This window comes from Crinia signifera, chromosome 6, assembly GCF_055691185.1.
Source record: "Crinia signifera chromosome 6, ASM5569118v1, whole genome shotgun sequence".
Classification (NCBI taxonomy): Eukaryota; Metazoa; Chordata; class Amphibia; order Anura; family Myobatrachidae; genus Crinia; species Crinia signifera.
The window spans coordinates 11,940,815-11,957,686 of NC_139222.1; the positions used below are offsets into that span (position 1 = coordinate 11,940,815).

General features: G+C 50.6%; 1 protein-coding gene and 1 long non-coding RNA gene across 2 annotated transcripts in view; one reads left to right on the forward strand and one right to left on the reverse strand.

The window, feature by feature from the left end:
* LOC146009995 (uncharacterized) overlaps window positions 1-16,810 on the forward strand; it is a 54,659-nt gene extending 37,849 nt beyond the window's left edge. Inside the window, exon 3 of the long non-coding RNA XR_014444712.1 lies at window positions 16,737-16,810. This is a non-coding gene — a long non-coding RNA (uncharacterized LOC146009995). The remainder of the gene's footprint in view (window positions 1-16,736) is intronic.
* Window positions 1,888-14,786, reverse strand: LOC146009970 (uncharacterized). The gene is made up of 4 exons (XM_083150665.1): window positions 14,772-14,786; window positions 13,867-13,946; window positions 10,879-10,990; window positions 1,888-3,550 (listed from the first exon to the last, which is right to left on the reverse strand). Exons 2-4 carry the CDS (start codon window positions 13,885-13,887, stop codon window positions 2,295-2,297), a joined length of 1,389 nt encoding a protein of 462 aa, XP_083006791.1. The 5' UTR covers window positions 13,888-13,946; window positions 14,772-14,786; the 3' UTR covers window positions 1,888-2,294.
* Window positions 16,811-16,872: the final 62 nt, after the last annotated feature.

Here is a 16,872-nt window from a genome sequence, read left to right on the forward strand (position 1 = left end):
CTGCTTCTGGAAACATCCTGGATTCATAGAGGGGACACTGTGAATGCCTGAAGGGAGCGTGGAAATACAGAACCAATTCTCAGAGAGTCATGTTTATTAGCCAGGCTACCTCTTCCGTATGATCGAGCCGATTCGGTCAGCGGAGCATTCTGTGTATGCTGTAGAGTTTGATGCTGAATAGGTTCATTGCACAATACAGAGCCTATTTTATCAGCATTAATCACACCAAATGTGTTAATTTTCCATGAGGGTAATGTTATATGCCATTAGAGTGTATGTGCTCCGGTGGAAATTGATAGACGCAGAAGTGGCGGCACTCAGAGACTGCAGTAATAAAACTATTTTTATTGGGGGCGTGGCTTGACCTGCAACAAGAGGGGACGCGGGAAGTGAGAGCTCCGCGGTAATCCTGTTAGAATATCCTGCCCCAGGGACTGTGGTCGCCTTACCATTGCTTCCTCATCCCCCGGAACCTGTCCTGCACCCCCCTGTACCACTTGTGGCTCTCCTGGACGGCCGTGGAGGTATCGGCGGCTGGCTGGGCCCGCAGTGCGCCGTCTCCTCCGGACGCCATCTTGGATCCTTCCTTCCTCCGGCAACGCCGACTCCACTCCTGCCTGGTAGAGGGGACGGCGGCGATAACCACTAGACACAGACTTGCCCTCCTATCAGCCAGCTGCACTATAGATCAACGATAGCCGCTGTCTGGCGGGTGTGGGCACAGCAGTGGCGTACGTGGCCTGCACCTTCTATCTGCTCCCGGCGGCACTGTCGGCATTAACCCAGTGTGGCCTGTGCCACGGCCCCCTCCTCTCCTGTGCCTTTATGAGTGGCTCCGAATCTCTCCTGTGGTGGGAGATGCACAGAGGGCACTAATAATCAGCGGGTTCACTGGCAGCCATTCTCCTGCTGCGAGGGATGCTAATTTGAACCTCCTGTGACACGCCATCAAACAGCCTCCTCTCGTCTTGGTGAGTGTGGCATTACAGCTTGTGCTCTCACACCTGGAGCTCCTGCTCTTCTGCCTCCTTTCCCTGCCAGGCTATACAGTACCTCCTGACTAGTCCAGAGGTTGTGTTGGGACTCTGTACCCCCTCCAGCATATTATATTGGGATAATAATCATCTTGTTATTTAACCCTCTTAAACGGTGTTTCTGCATATACTTCAAGATGAACTACAAGTACCACTGTGACCTGCACTTCTGCAGCCGCAACTTCCTGAGGAGTCTACTGCTGGGGATGAGAAGATTCTGCCTCGATGCCATGCATCTGTGACCCCTGCAGCTCTTCCGTTTCCTCTTACCCTGGCTGGGCTCTCTGCGAGGGAACTATTTGGATCCGACGGCCCTTGTTATTCTAAATCCACATGCTTGGATGAGGCTGCGCTCCATTTAGAGTTTCCTCCACTTTCCCTGGCCACTGATTTTCCTGGATACACTTCTGAGTGTCCCCAAGTGGCTGGATATGCCGTCCCTATTGCCTCCAGGCCCGTTCTTGGTCCTGAATATTAGCCAGACTATGCTCCTGAGAATGAAAGGGAAGATATGTCCCTATTTGTCGAGGGAGGGCTGGTTCTCGTCTAACCTGGCTTAGAGTTACTATTTAAATGCCCCGGTTAATTATGGGGGGGGGGGGGGGTTTGTGGTAGGTTTGCTTTTGGGTTTCTCTTTTTATTTCTAGAAGCTGGGCCCACATACTTGGTCGGTCTCATTGCTGCAATACACTTCGATGTATATTCTACCAGTTTACATTTATATGGTTGGGTACGGTTTACTTTCTTCTGAGTCTGTTATTTTAATGTATTGCCTCCTATGGGATGTACCCGTATGGCGCCTCGGCGCCTACTACACCTGTGATACCGCGGTGCACAAAATCAATAAAAACGATTGAATTTAAAATCAATTTTTATTCAGTGATGCACAGGATATCTGACGTTTCGGGGCATACAAACCCCTATTTCAAGGTGCAGAGGTGAAAGGTTCTTATACAGTATAAAATAGATCATAAAATACAACAGCCTCATACAAATAACAGTCAGTGAGATAACTACAGAATAAAATCACCGTCTCCCACAGCGCAAGACATCCCACCCCAGTGATCTGTTGGAGACTTAGTACACCTTTATTACATTTATTGTCCGATCTGGCTAGTAGGAACAAAAATCTATCTAGATGGCTAGCGTAACCCCCATATCTCAGTGATGACAATATATGATGTGAGAATATATACATTTCTCCTGTTTTATTGTAAGGGTATTTGCAGCCAGCCTGTACCATGTCTCCCGGGTATTACATTACACCTGTGTGTGGATTTTCTGGTGTCTAACAAGTTGTACTTTCAGTGTAAAACATTTCCTACACTCAGAACATGCATACGGCTTCTCCCCTGTGTGAGATCTCTGATGAGCATAAAGCGTTTTTTTTAGTGCAAAAGATTTCCCACACTCCGAGCAGAAGAACCTCTCCCCTGTGTGAGTTCTCTGATGCTTAGGAAGTTGTTCTTTTCGTGTAAAACATTTCCCACACTCAGAACACTGAAATGGCTTCTCACCTGTGTGGCTTCTCTGATGTTTTTCAAGTTCGCCTTTCGATGCACAACATTTCCCACACTCTGAGCACTGAAACGGCTTCACCCCTGTGTGAACTCTCTGATGTACAACAAGAGCATATTTATGTATAAAACATTTCCCACACTCCGAACACAGAAATGGCTTCTCCCCTGTGTGAATTTTCTGATGTTTTACAAGATGTTCTCTCTTTTGAAAACATTTCTCGCACTCGGAACATGAATATGGCTTCTCCCCTGTGTGAGATCTAAGATGTCGGACAAAGCATGATTTTTGTCTAAAATTTTCCCCACATTCAGAGCATGTAAATGGCTTCTCCCCTGTGTGAGTTCTCTGATGCGCGAGAAGACCAGGTTTCCTGGTAAAACTTTTGCCACATTCAGAGCATGCAAATGGCTTCTCACCCGTGTGACCTCTCTGATGTTGGATAAGTTGTGAGTGATGTGCAAAATAAATCCCACACACAGAACATGAAAATGGCTTCTCCCCTGTGTGAGTTCTCCGATGTACAATAAGATTTGATAATTGTGTAAAACATTTCCCACATTCAGAGCATGTAAATGGCTTCTCCCCTGTGTGAGTTCTCTCATGCTTAACAAGAACTTCTTTATGTGCAAAACATTTCCCACACTCAGAGCATGGAAACGGCCTCTCCCCTGTGTGAGTTCTCTCATGTCTAACAAGAGCTTCTTTATGTGCAAAACATTTCCCACACTCAGAGCATGGAAACGGCCTCTCCCCTGTGTGAGTTCTCTGATGTTCAACTAACTTTGACTTACACAGAAAATGCTTATCACATTCAGAACAGGCAATAATTTTGTGAGCTGCACCAGGTGTACCAACATCGGTGCCATCAGTAAAACATTCCTTACTATCGGCGGGAGCAGGCGATGTATCTGCACTGTGATGGACTGAATGTATAGTTAGAGGAATGCGGTTTTCTCCTGGAGAACTTCCTGTGATGTCATCTTCTATTTTCAAATCTGAAAAACAAAATGGGGTTTATCCATCAGGGTGATTCCTTCTTTGGTGTCCTTGTGCTGGGAATACAATACATGCATGGAAATAGATTTCTTCTTTTTACACCAGGGAACATTTCCGGAGACCCCCTCCCACACTGACAATTGGACGCCCCTGCACTGAAGGGGTTAATCCCTGTGCTGCAGCGCCATCGTTACACGATAGTGGGCTCTTGTCATGTTTAGTGTGGTAACATTCTATATGTGGTGCTGTAAGCACAGTTGTAGGTTGACATATCAATGTATATACACCTAGGAGTACTGCACAAAGCATATATCTATATATTTGGCTACATCTGTCAGTCAAAGTGTGTCTGGAGCTATAACGCTGGGTGGAGCCTCTGACTCACATGACAGAGAACCAGCCCAGTGAGCCCACAGACAGTGCCAGACACCCTCTGCCTCTCCACGTTACACAGCAAAGACACAGCTACTCACCAGACACACCAGGTGAGCGCCCCACACCTCCATACCTCCTAACATGACCCTCTCCAGGAGGGACAGAATGCTCTGTTTGTGGACTTCCATCTTAATTTATGATTGTCATCACCTGTCATTTTAAACAGGGTAATTGATAAGAAAGGTGTTTAAGCACAGGTGATGGTAATCCATAAATTAAGAAGAAAGTCCAGAAACAGAGCAATGTGTCCCTCCTGGAGAGGGTCATGTTGGGTATGCACCTCCCTCTCCCCCCCCCCCCCCCCATATTCACGGCATCCCCACGATTAAATGGCACATGCAAAACACTGACATGGCTATGGTCGACAATGAAAAAGGTTGACAAGATTTTTCACTTTTTCAATGTTTTCATATTCATTCTCATGTGTCGACATGGACACCAATGAAGTGCCACAATTATGTCAACATTTACATGTGTTGACCTTTCTGTGTTGATTTTTTCTTGTGGCGATTCACGGCACCCCCCGCGATTTGCAGCACCCCCCCCGCAATTCGCAGCACCCCCGGTGACTCCTGCGTTTCGCGGCCCCACCCCGTGACACCCCCCCCCCCCCTCCTGCAATTCGCGGCACCCCGCGATCAATTCTTTGTATAATATATAACACCTGTTCTGTTTTACTGTAGGTGTTTTAAGTCAGATCTTTTACTGCTACTATTACTGTTTATGTAAATGCATTCTGAATGACAGCAACATCCTACCATCCTTCTACAAGAATATATAACCAACTAGGTGATTCATCGCGCCACCCCTGCCCCCCCTCCCGCAATTCACGGACCCCCCGCGCACCCCCCCCCGCGATTCACAACCCCCCCTCGCGCAATTCACGCCCCCCTCCCACGCTTTGCGGACCCCCACCCTCTCCCGCGATTCGCCGACACCTGCGCCCTCCCTTGATTCACGGCACCCCTAAGCCCCTCTTTAGTCCCCCGTATGCCCACACACCCCTATCACTACCCAGCTTCCTGCTCTCCTGAACCGTAACTTCCACCACTGGGGAGTCGCTGACGCTGTTTTGCCCACATGCCCCACGCAGCGGACCCGGTGCCTCGCTACGCTCGGCACGCTAATTTATTCTCCCTCCAGGGGTGTCGAGGACACCCACGGAGGGAGAAAGTGTTTGGATTTCGGCGGTCGGGAATACGATGTCGGGATTCTAACTGCATCCCATACACGGAACGCGATACGATTTTCCTACGCAGAATAGCCCACTAAGCAATTTGCTTAGTGGGCGCCGTTCTAGGAAACAAGTACCAGTGACTCTGCCGGGGGAGATGCAGGAGGGAAACCGCTGATGGCAGGAGCGAGCTGTTGCCTGTACTCCTGTGTGCAATGTGTTACTTCCGTGTATCTTTATGTGACGTGTCCAGGAGGTCGTCAGATCATCTCCACATTTATAGGAAGTCATTCTAAGGAAATTCTCAGATGCAAACTCATGAAACCGGTAGAATTTGGTAAATGTGTGAACAGAGGACCAGGTAGCAGCCTTGCACAGCTTCTCTGCTGAAGCTCCGTGACGCCAAGCCCAGGAAGAGGCAACCGACCTCGTGGTATGGGCATTGATCCTAGATGGAAGCGGTCTGTATAAGCAAAAAAGAATCCCGTCATCAGCCAACGAGCAACTGTCTGCTTCGAGGCCGGCCAACCTCTAATGAGCATCATACAATACCAGCAAAGAATCAGTCTTTTGAAAGGAAGCCACCGTACCAAGGTAAACCCTTAGGGCCCGAACCACATCCAAACGCAGCAGTTTGTCTCTATTTTTAGCCTCCAGCAGAGGACAGAAAACAGGAAAGTTGGAACAGCTCTATCCTCATACAAAACATGACAAGACAATGCCACCAACACCGAAACCATTCCAGCCAAAGCATTGGCCAGAAGACACGTAAGCTTCCAAGTGAGAACCTTTGGGAGAGATTTAGGATGTGATGCAATTTTATCGCATTTTCTGAAATCGCACGTTTTAAAAACCTTTTTTTTTCTTTGCCGCAAAGTTGCATATTTAATGATAAGTGATTTTGCGGCAAAAACGTGCAATGTGCTGCGATTTTTAGTCATGAAAATTTGAGCACATGTGCGATTGTTGTTTAAAAAATGAAAAAAAAAAAAAAAAAAGGATTGGGGTCCCCCATCCTGAGCATAATCAGCCACGGGCTCATTGACCGGGACCTGGTTCCAAAAACACGGGGGACAAGAAGCGTAGGGGGTCCCCCATTTTTCTGAAACCAGCCCCAGACTCTTGGACCAGTACTGGTTCCCAAAATACGGGGGACAAAAAAAAACCCTAGGGGTCCCCAGTATTTTTGTCAGCCCTGGACGGGGTAACTGGCATCCGTGGGCGGTGGATGCTGAACTACAAGTCTCAGAAGGCCTCCCCCGCATGCTAGGCATTAATGGGCCCCCTTGGACTTGTAGTCACCTGTAAAAAGAATGTGGAAAACTGACTGCGGGTCAAGCCGGCTGCCTGCATTGCTACGGACGGCTTTTAAAGCGCTGTCACAGCGCAATACAAGCAGTTCGCGTGGTTGGCTCTATGCGTCTCCATGTAGACGCTTTCAGCCAATTAAGGCTGCTGCAGGGGACACAGACAACGCTGGTGCCTGGAGCTGTAAGTATACTGGTGGAAAATTAATGTGTGCATAATAAAGTTTTACTTTTCACTGTGTTTCTTTTCAACATTATGTTTACAGATGACTACAAGTCCAAGGGGGCCCATTCTTGCCTGGCATAGTGGGACTCTTAGTTCACCTGTAAAAAAGCAATGTTTAAAAAAAAAAACACACACACAACAACACTTTTACGCTTATCAGCCCAGCGCCCACTACCGCAGACATGGGAGACAGCCCCAGGTACCCCATCCAGTGCTGGCCCGATGCTAGTTCCAAAATACAGGGGCGGAGAGGAGAAGATCGACAGTTTTGTCCCCAGTATTTTTGGAACCAAGACCTGTCCAAGAGTCCGGGGCTGGTTTCAGAAATACTGGGGACCCTACGCTTTTTTCCCCTCCCGTATTTTTGGAACCTGCTTATAGCCCCGCTGTTACCAGTCACACGGTAATTGCATTACAAAACTTCTCTGTGGACCCGGAAAATTGTGTGGTGGACACCAATACCTGGAGCCTGTCCCCTACTGAAGGGAGCTAAACAGCACTACCTGTGAAAGGAAAAGTACAGAGCTCAGATAAAGGAAACGATGCCTGTATGGACTTCCACTCCAGGAGAATATATACATCTATGCGGGACTGGTAATTATTGCTTTAATGAAAGCCTTAATACTGTCTCATTACAGCATTAATGCAGCCTAATAGCCAGCTCATGCCTTATATGTTATATGTGGTGTGTCCTGTGTGTCTTTTTTTAGTGTAATTATTCATGTAAATTAGCATTTTTATTGTGATATATGATTAAAACAATAGTTTACTTTTTCCACTGACTCACTACTCTTTGTATATTGAGTGGAGTGATATTTATTAACTCCACATACCACTTTCTGTTCCCTATGATAGTGGGTGGAAGAAAGTCTTCCAAGCCCCTAACAGTCTGGACTAAGGCCTCCCAAAAACCCTTCTCTCAACAAGGAGGTCTCAAAAGCAACGCAAGCAAGGTCCTGATGCAGAAACAGACCCTGTCATAACAAGTCTGGTCTGAGAGGAAGACGCCAGCCCGGAGCTGCTGACAACTTCAGAATGTCCGAGTACCAAGCCCTCCGAGGCCAATCCGGACCGACAAAGATAACCGGAGACTACTGTGCCTTTATCCGTTTCAGCACTCTCACTATCATGGAAAATGGAGGGAATATTCTCCATCCTGAGCACCCAGGGAACCGTCCCAAGCCCTGGGATCTCTAACTCTGGAACAGAACCGAGGAACCTGACAATTCTGCCGGGAAGCCATCAGATCCACCTCTGGCAACCCCCAACGCTCCACCAGGTTCTGAACGACCACGGGTGCATGGACCACTCCCCTTCCAGTAACGGAGTCCTGCTCAGGAAATCCGCCTCTACATTCCAGATCCCCGGAATGAAAATGACAGACAGACGACACATGGGATTCTGCCCACCTCAGAATCTGGGACACCGCGAGCATTGCTGCCCAGCTGCAAGTCCCTCCCTGGTGGTTTACGTATGCCACCCGTGTGGCATTGTCGGGCTTACTCTGAACCCGCAAACCTGATAAACCCTTTTCTGCCTCCAGAAGAGCCCTCAGGATCGCACGAAGTTCCAGTATATTGATTGGTAGAACAGACTTCTCTGGTAACCAGAGACCCTGAAGCCTGAGATGCATTTTTACTGCACCAGAATACATGTGACTAATGTTGGTCATCACAACTACCAGAGACCAGACCATCAGGAGCATGTCCAGGTCCGACCACCACTGGTGGGAAAGACAAGTCCCCCGAGACAACGGCAGACACTCCTGCTTCATGGATTTCGATCCCCAGACCAACTCCGTAGGATGTTCCCCTGAAAACTCTTGGAGTGGAACCAAGCATACTGCAAGGTCTCGTAGGTAACCACCATTTTGCCCGACAGTCTGATACATGTCCAAACTGGTGGGTATAGGGTTAGATGGGGAGCTGGTTGGGGGGGGGGAGGAGATGAATGAGGCCCATAACTTCCTCACCAGATACATGGGAGAAGGATGTCAGAGTCGGTAGAGGGGGGGGGGGGGATTGTGAGGGAGAGGAAGTGGCAGGTTGCAGATGGCCTGGTTGGATGTGATGTCTGACGTATGGAGTCAATTTTGGATTTAAAGTAAGTGGAAAAGTCAAGAGCAGCGAGTGAGGAGGGGAGGGGGGGGGGGTGGGCAGAGGGGGGAGTTGACAGTGACAAAGAGGCGCCGGGGTTTTTTAGACTGGGTGTAGATGAGGGTCTCCAAGTACGACTGTTCAGTAAGGGAACGGGCGGTACTGAAGGATAAAAGCATAAGTGCGAGATGGAGGAAGTCTGCCTTGAAGCGTGAACTCCTCCAATGACAAGTTCTTGAGCTGACAACTAAGTAACGTTCTGCAGCCGGTCACATTGGCAGCGATAACAACAAGTCTCTCATTGCCACCAAATAGCCCCTCTTGGCGCACCACCCCCCATACACCTCACCCGCGCACAGCGTCTTTCTCACGTTACATTTACATCTTAGCTGCACAAGTAAAACCACACTGAGGTAACACATGACATTGCTGGTGTGCACTGATCCCTGGGGTGTGCGACACTTCTAGATGTGTGTGAGTGTGAGTCTGTGCAGGAAGGGCTCCGAGGCAGCGGGTGCATCTTATTCCCCTCGGTGAGGTCTGTTGTGCCTCCTCTGTGACACTGGTGTGTAATGTACCAATTCCTGTGCAGTTACTCGCAGCCAACTATCTCTAATACAATGACAGCGGATTATAGTGGTGTCTGCGCTATGACTAATATGCAGAATATACAGTAATATACAGTACACTACAGCTCTCAGGCAGATACGTCTCCCTTATTCCTACTGACAGAGGAGGGGGCGGGGTAAGAGATCAGGGGCAGTGACAGAGGAGGGGGGCGGGATAAGAGATTAGGGCAGTGACAGAGGAGGGGGGCGGGATAAGAGATTGATGCAGTGACAGAGGAGGGGGGCGGGATAAGAGGTTAGGTCAGTGACAGAGGAGGGGGGCGGGATAAGAGATTAGGTCAGTGACAGAGGAGGGGGCGGGATAAGAGATTAGGTCAGTGACAGAGGAGGGGGGCGGGATAAGAGATTAGGTCAATGACAGAGGAGGGGGCGGGATAAGAGATTAGGTCAGTGACAGAGGAGGGGGCGGGATAAAAGATTAGGTCAGTGATAGAGGAGGGGGGCGGGATAAAAGATTAGGTCAGTGATAGAGGAGGGGGGCGGGATAAAAGATTAGGTCAGTGATAGAGGAGGGGGGCGGGATAAGAGATTAGGTCAGTGACAGAGGAGGGGGACGGGATAAGAGATTAGGTCAGTGACAGAGGAGGGTGACGGGATAAGATTAGGTCAGTGACAGAGGAGGGTGACGGGATAAGAGATTAGGGCAGTGACAGAGGAAGGGGCGGTATAAGAGATTAGGGCAGTGACAGAAGAGGGGCGGTATAAGAGATTGGGGCAGTGACAGAGGAGATGGCGGGATAAGAGATTAGGGGCAGTGACAGAGGAGGGGGCGGGATAAGAGGTTAGGTCAGTGACAGAGGAGGGGGGGCGGATAAGAGATTAGGTCAGTGACAGAGGAGGGGGCGGGATAAGAGATTAGGTCAGTGACAGAGGAGGGGGCGGGATAAGAGATTAGGTCAATGACAGAGGAGGGGGGCGGATAAGAGATTAGGTCAGTGACAGAGGAGGGGGGCGGGATAAAAGATTAGGTCAGTGATAGAGGAGGGGGGCGGGATAAAAGATTAGGTCAGTGATAGAGGAGGGGGGCGGGATAAGAGATTAGGTCAGTGACAGAGGAGGGGGACGGGATAAGAGATTAGGTCAGTGACAGAGGAGGGTGACGGGATAAGATTAGGTCAGTGACAGAGGAGGGTGACGGGATAAGAGATTAGGGCAGTGACAGAGGAAGGGGCGGTATAAGAGATTAGGGCAGTGACAGAAGAGGGGGCGGTATAAGAGATTGGGGCAGTGACAGAGGAGATGGCGGGATAAGAGATTAGGGGCAGTGACAGAGGAGGGGGGCGGGATAAGAGATTAGGGCAGTGACAGAGGAGGGGGTGGGATAAGAGATTGATGTAGTGGTAAATGTACTAAGCCTTGTAGAGCAACCAATCAGCTCCTATCATTTATCAAACACAGCCCATAACATGGCAGCTAGGAGCTGATGGCTGGTACTATACCACTCCCCTTATATTACTCACCTGTGCTGATACCTGTAGGGATCTCCTCCTCCTTACACGGCTGATCTCCCCTCACATACGTCTCCTCTTCTCCTTCTAGGTTCTCCTCTTTAATATTAGTCAGAGCTTCCTCCTATTACCCCACAATACAATGAGATACAGGAGTAATGGTCAGTAATGCAGAATACACAGAAGTCTATCAGTAAGACGCACACAGCCGCTGTACAGCAGGAAGTCACTGGTGTGTGATGGGACCTAATCTCTATCTATGTGATACATGTGCAATGTCATGTATGATCTGTGCACATAACACGGGTCTATGTTACACATAGTTACTATGTACAGGCTTTAGTACAGGGGACATTGGTTTGCAGATTGGGGAAGAGATGGTATTTCCCTGTGTCTGGTTATTACTTAGGCCTAGGTCCTACCTGCTGCCACCCTCGGTCCTATCCCAGCTACAGCACTTGGGATCACATGCCTGTGTTCCCCTGTGGTAGACACCTGCCCCGGGGAGCGCCGTCACCTCGGGGATTATATTCCCCCGAGTACGGCCATCGGTGTGGAGGACCTACATGACCACCATATATCCATCAGGGTGATTCCTTGTAAGGGGACCAGTGGCAGTTTTACTACCGGCCCTTCCATCATCCACCACCAACAGACCCCGGGGATCCTGACTCTCTGATATGTGATGTCGGGTGGAGTGGACGACGTGTAGCGTGACCTAGATCTAGTGCGTGACCTCCCAACATCGGTCCAGGTACCAGTGAGCCTTTCATTCAGCCATCTGGGATGTCTCGTGGGTCCTCTGCTTGCCCCTGTTAACATGTCCCGTAGTGTTATCCTTGTCTCCCCGGTGCCTCCCATCCCTCCTCATCATACAGCCTTCCCTTTACTCATCTGTAAGGGGAATATTCTTTTATCCCTGGTGCCGATATGGATGATGGAAACAAACTACCGTCAGTAACACATTGGTGATGCAGGTGGACACCGTACAATATTGAGGGGAAATGTACTAAGATGGGAGTTCACAAGGGATATTGCTATTGGCAACCAACGTCCCTCTGTTAGTGACAGAGATAAGAGTGATGTCACTGTGATGCTCCCAGACCCCCTCACCTCCCCAGTCAGGTCCCTGTGTTAGTAATAGAGATAACAGTGATGTCACCGTGACTCCCCCAGACCCCCTCACCTCCCCAGTCAGGTCCCTGTGTCAGTAATAGAGATAAGAGTGATGTCACTGTGACGCTCCCAGACCCCCCTCACCTCCCCGGTCAGGTCCGTGTGTCAGTAATAGAGATAAGAGTGATGTCACTGTGACGCTCCCAGACCCCCTCACCTCCCCAGTCAGGTCCCTGTGTCAGCAATAGAGATAAGAGTGATGTCACTGTGACGCTCCCAGACCCCCTCACCTCCCCGGTCAGGTCCCTGTGTCAGTAATAGAGATAAGAGTGATGTCACTGTGACGCTCCCAGACCCCCTCACCTCCCCAGTCAGGTCCCTGTGTCAGTAATAGAGATAAGAGTGATGTCACTGTGACGCTCCCAGACCCCCTCACCTCCCCGGTCAGGTCCCTGTGTCAGTAATAGAGATAAGAGTGATGTCACTGTGACGCTCCCAGACCCCCTCACCTCCCCGGTCAGGTCCTGTGTCAGTAATAGAGATAATAGTGATGTCACTGTGACGCTCCCAGACCCCCTCACCTCCCCGGTCAGGTCCCTGTGTCAGTAATAGAGATAATAGTGATGTCACTGTGACGCTCCCAGACCCCCTCACCTCCCCAGTCAGGTCCCTGTGTCAGTAATAGAGATAAGAGTGATGTCACTGTGACGCTCCCAGACCCCCTCACCTCCCCGGTCAGGTCCCTGTGTCAGTAATAGAGATAAGAGTGATGTCACAGTGACGCTCCTAGACCCCCTCACCTCCCCAGTCAGGTCCCTGTGTCAGTAATAGAGATAAGAGTGATGTCACTGTGACGCTCCCAGACCCCCTCACCTCCCCAGTCAGGTCCCTGTGTCAGTAATAGAGATAAGAGTGATGTCACTGTGACGCTCCCAGACCCCCTCACCTCCCCAGTCAGGTCCGTGTGTCAGTAATAGAGATAAGAGTGATGTCACTGTGACGCTCCCAGACCACCTCACCTCCCCAGTCATGTTCCTGTGTCAGTAATAGAGATAAGAGTGATGTCACTGTGACGCTCTCAGACCCCTCACCTCCCCGGTCAGATCCCTGTGTCAGTAATAGAGATAAGAGTGATGTCACTGTGACGCTCCCAGACCCCCTCACCTCCCCAGTCAGGTCCCTGTGTCAGTAATAGAGATAAGAGTGATGTCACTGTGATGCTCCCAGACCCCCTCACCTCCCCAGTCAGGTCCCTGTGTCAGTAATAGAGATAACGGTGACGTCACTGTAATGCTCCCAGACCCCCTCACCTCCCCGGTCAGGTCCCTGTGTCAGTAATAGATATAAGAGTGATGTCACTGTGACGCTCCCAGACCTCCTCACCCCCCCAGTCAGGTCCCTGTGTCAGCAATAGAGATAAGAGTGATGTCACTGTGATGCTCCCAGACCCCCTCACCTTCCCATTCAGGTCCCTGTGTCAGTAATAGAGATAAGAGTGATGGCACTGTGACGCTCCCAGACCCCCTCACCTCCCCGGTCAGGTCCCTGTGTTAGTAATAGAGATAAGAGTGATGTCACTGTGATGCTCCCAGACCCCCTCACCTTCCCATTCAGGTCCCTGTGTCAGTAATAGAGATAAGAGTGATGGCACTGTGACGCTCCCAGACCCCCTCACCTCCCCGGTCAGGTCCCTGTGTCAGTAATAGAGATAAGAATGATGTCACTGTGATGCTCCCAGACCCCCTCACCTCCCCAGTCAGGTCCCTGTGTCAGTAATAGAGATAAGAGTGATGTCACTGTGACGCTCCCAGACCCCGTCACCTCCCCAGTCAGGTCCCTGTGTCAGTAATAGAGATAAGAGTGGTGTCACATGTGACCTCTGACCTTGTATATTACCGCTTCCATGATGGCGTCTCTACAGTCCTCTGTGTAACCTCTTGTGCACGTCTCGCAGCGTAATCCCTCTGCCAATAGGGGAGAATAAACGCACATGTAAACGAAGTAAAAGAACGGAGCCGTAGCACAATGTGCATAAAGTGACAATAAGCAGCACAAAGTCCCCTAATACCGGGAACACGACCTCCCCACGCTGCATTCTGTAGTAGGGTAGAGGGACTATGGCCGGCGCTAGCGTCCAGTGAGGATGTAATAATACCACAGATACCCTCATTAGGATTAATAACGTATGTACCAAAAATTACCCCAAATTACAGGACATAAATGTAAACAAGTTATTGTACACAAACTACATACATAATACACATATACGAAGTGATAGCAGGGGTGGTGACCAATAGCAGCCTGGCACCAGGTGTGGGTGCTGTGGAGGGATTTGGAATCGTGGGGGGTCCCGGTATTAGCGGCTTGGCACCATCCTGACGCGTTTTGTATACAGAGACCCATCATCCTGTACGGAGAGCGCGCACGTTACATTCCGGGGTATTTATACCATTCACAAGCTCCTGATTGGTCAGATATAGGATCCCCCCGAATCACACGCACCATCAGAGCACATACACACTGCTGGGGCAGGGGAAGCTGCTATCAGATCAGCCCTCATTAATCAGTAAAAAAAATCCAAAACATCGGTGGTACAACCGATGGTGGAAAGTTATACGGTTCACCACCATCGATGGAGCAAGTCTCTGGCATCGGGCATCATACCATCGAGGACCAGGCCCTACCTCCCCCACACACACAGGTGTAACCTGTAATAGGGACTGTGCGGGCTCCTTCTTCCCATCCCCCGCACCCAGACCATCCTCATCCTCACACCCCGCCATGCTCACCCCCAGTGCCGCCTCTCCCCCCGCCGGCAGCCGCTCCCCGGGGCTCTGACTCACACACACTGGGCACCGCTGCTGCTGTCCTCTGCCGGAGACTACCGCAAAAATGACCGCTGCTGGTTGGCTTAACGTCAGCACTGAAGAACGGAGGTGCTGCGTAACCAGAAGTGACGACATTACGCCGGAAGCGTTTCGGTTACTAGAGTAATACGAAGTACAGTTACAAGTGTCCTCACTGAGAACTAGCGGCGGCCATTTTCCTGTAGTCTCCGGCAGAGGTCAGCAGCAGGCAGCGGCTGTGGTGCCCACTGCCCAGTGTGTGTGAGTCAGAGCCCCAGGGAGCGGCTGCCGGCGGGGGGGGAGGCGGCACTGGGGGTGAATCATGGTAGAGACTAGTTCCCATGCAGTATTGGTTACAGGAAGTGATTTTCAGTGAGGGCGGAAGTTGTTAGATGCCCTCACAACGTTTTTTTTATTTTATCCGTAATTCACGTAGGTGTAGGTTATTTTGTTTTATTTTAGGTACATTGTACCCTCGCGGGCTCGCTACGCTCGCATGCTTCAGGCACGGTGGCTCGCTTCCCTCGCCACAGATTTATATTCCACCCCCTGGTATACGTGGACCCAGGGCATGATGGGGAAAATTGTCAAAACTGAAGGGGATCTAGACACTACCGGGTGGGGTGGAGGACATGGCGGTGTATGAGGATGGTCTGGGTGCGGTGGATGGGAAGAAGGAGCCCGCACAGTCCCTATTACAGGTTACACCTGTGTGTGTGTGGGGGGGGGGGGGGGGGGGGGAGGTAGGGCCTGGCCCTCGATCATCGATGGTTTAATGCTGGGTGCCAGAGACTTGCTCCATAGATGGTGGTAAACCGTATGACTATCCACCATCGATGGTACCACCAAGGTTTTTCTTAGTGATTAATGAGGGCTTTTCTGATGGCAGCTTCCAACCCCCCCAGCAGCAGTGTGTTTGTGGGATCCTATATCTGACCAATCAAGAGCTTGTGAATGGTATAAATACCCCGGAATGTAACGTGCGCGCTCTCCGTACAGGATGATGGGTCTCTGTGTACGAAACGTGTCAGGATGGTGCCAAGCCGCTAATACCGGGACCCCCCACGCAGTAGTGTAACTATATATCTTGCGCCCCCCCGCCAAACTTTTTCGGCGCCCCCCCCCCATACCCATACCTGACAGCCGCATCTGCGGTCACTGTCCCGTCCAGACTCCCTCAGTCACCGCTGCGCTGCTCCAGTCTTCGCTGCGCTGCTGCCCGGCCGCATCTGCGGTCACTGTCCCGTCACTCGCTCCCGGCGCCGGCTCCTGCTGATAATGAAAAGTGACTCTTAGAAAATGGCTGCCAAAACTGTCTGCAATACGGGGGCAGCCATTTTCTAAGTGTCACTTCATTATCAGCAGGAGCCGGCGCCGGGAGCGAGTGACGGGACAGTGACCGCAGATGCGGCCGGACAGCAGCGCAGCGGGTAACTATAGCACCGCAGCCCCCCCCCCGGCGCCCATAGTTACTCTGCGCCTCCCCGCGACGGCGGGGGCTGCGGAGGCTTAGTTACGCCACTGCCCCCACGATTCCAAATCCCTCCACAGCACCCACACCTGGTGCCAGGCTGCTATTGGTCACCGCCCCTGCTATCACTTCGTATATGTGTATTATGTATGTAGTTTGTGTACAATAACTTGTTTACATTTATGTCCTGTAATTTGGGGTAATTTTTGGTACATACGTTATTAATCCTAATGGGGGTATCTGTGGTATTATTACATCCTCACTGGACGCTAGCGCCGGCCATAGTCCCTCTGCCCTACTACAGAATGCAGCGTGGGGGGGTCGTGTTCCCGGTATTAGGGGACTTTGTGCTGCTTACTGTCACTTTATGCACATTGTGCTACGGCTCCGTTCTTTTGCTTCCGTTTACATGTGTGTTTATTCTCCCCTATTGGCAGAGGGATTACGCTGCGAGACGCGCACAAGACGTTACACAGAGGACTGTAGGGACCCCATCATGGAAACAGTAATATACAAGGTCCGAGGTCACATGTGACACCACTCTTATCTCTATTACTGACACAGGGACCCGAC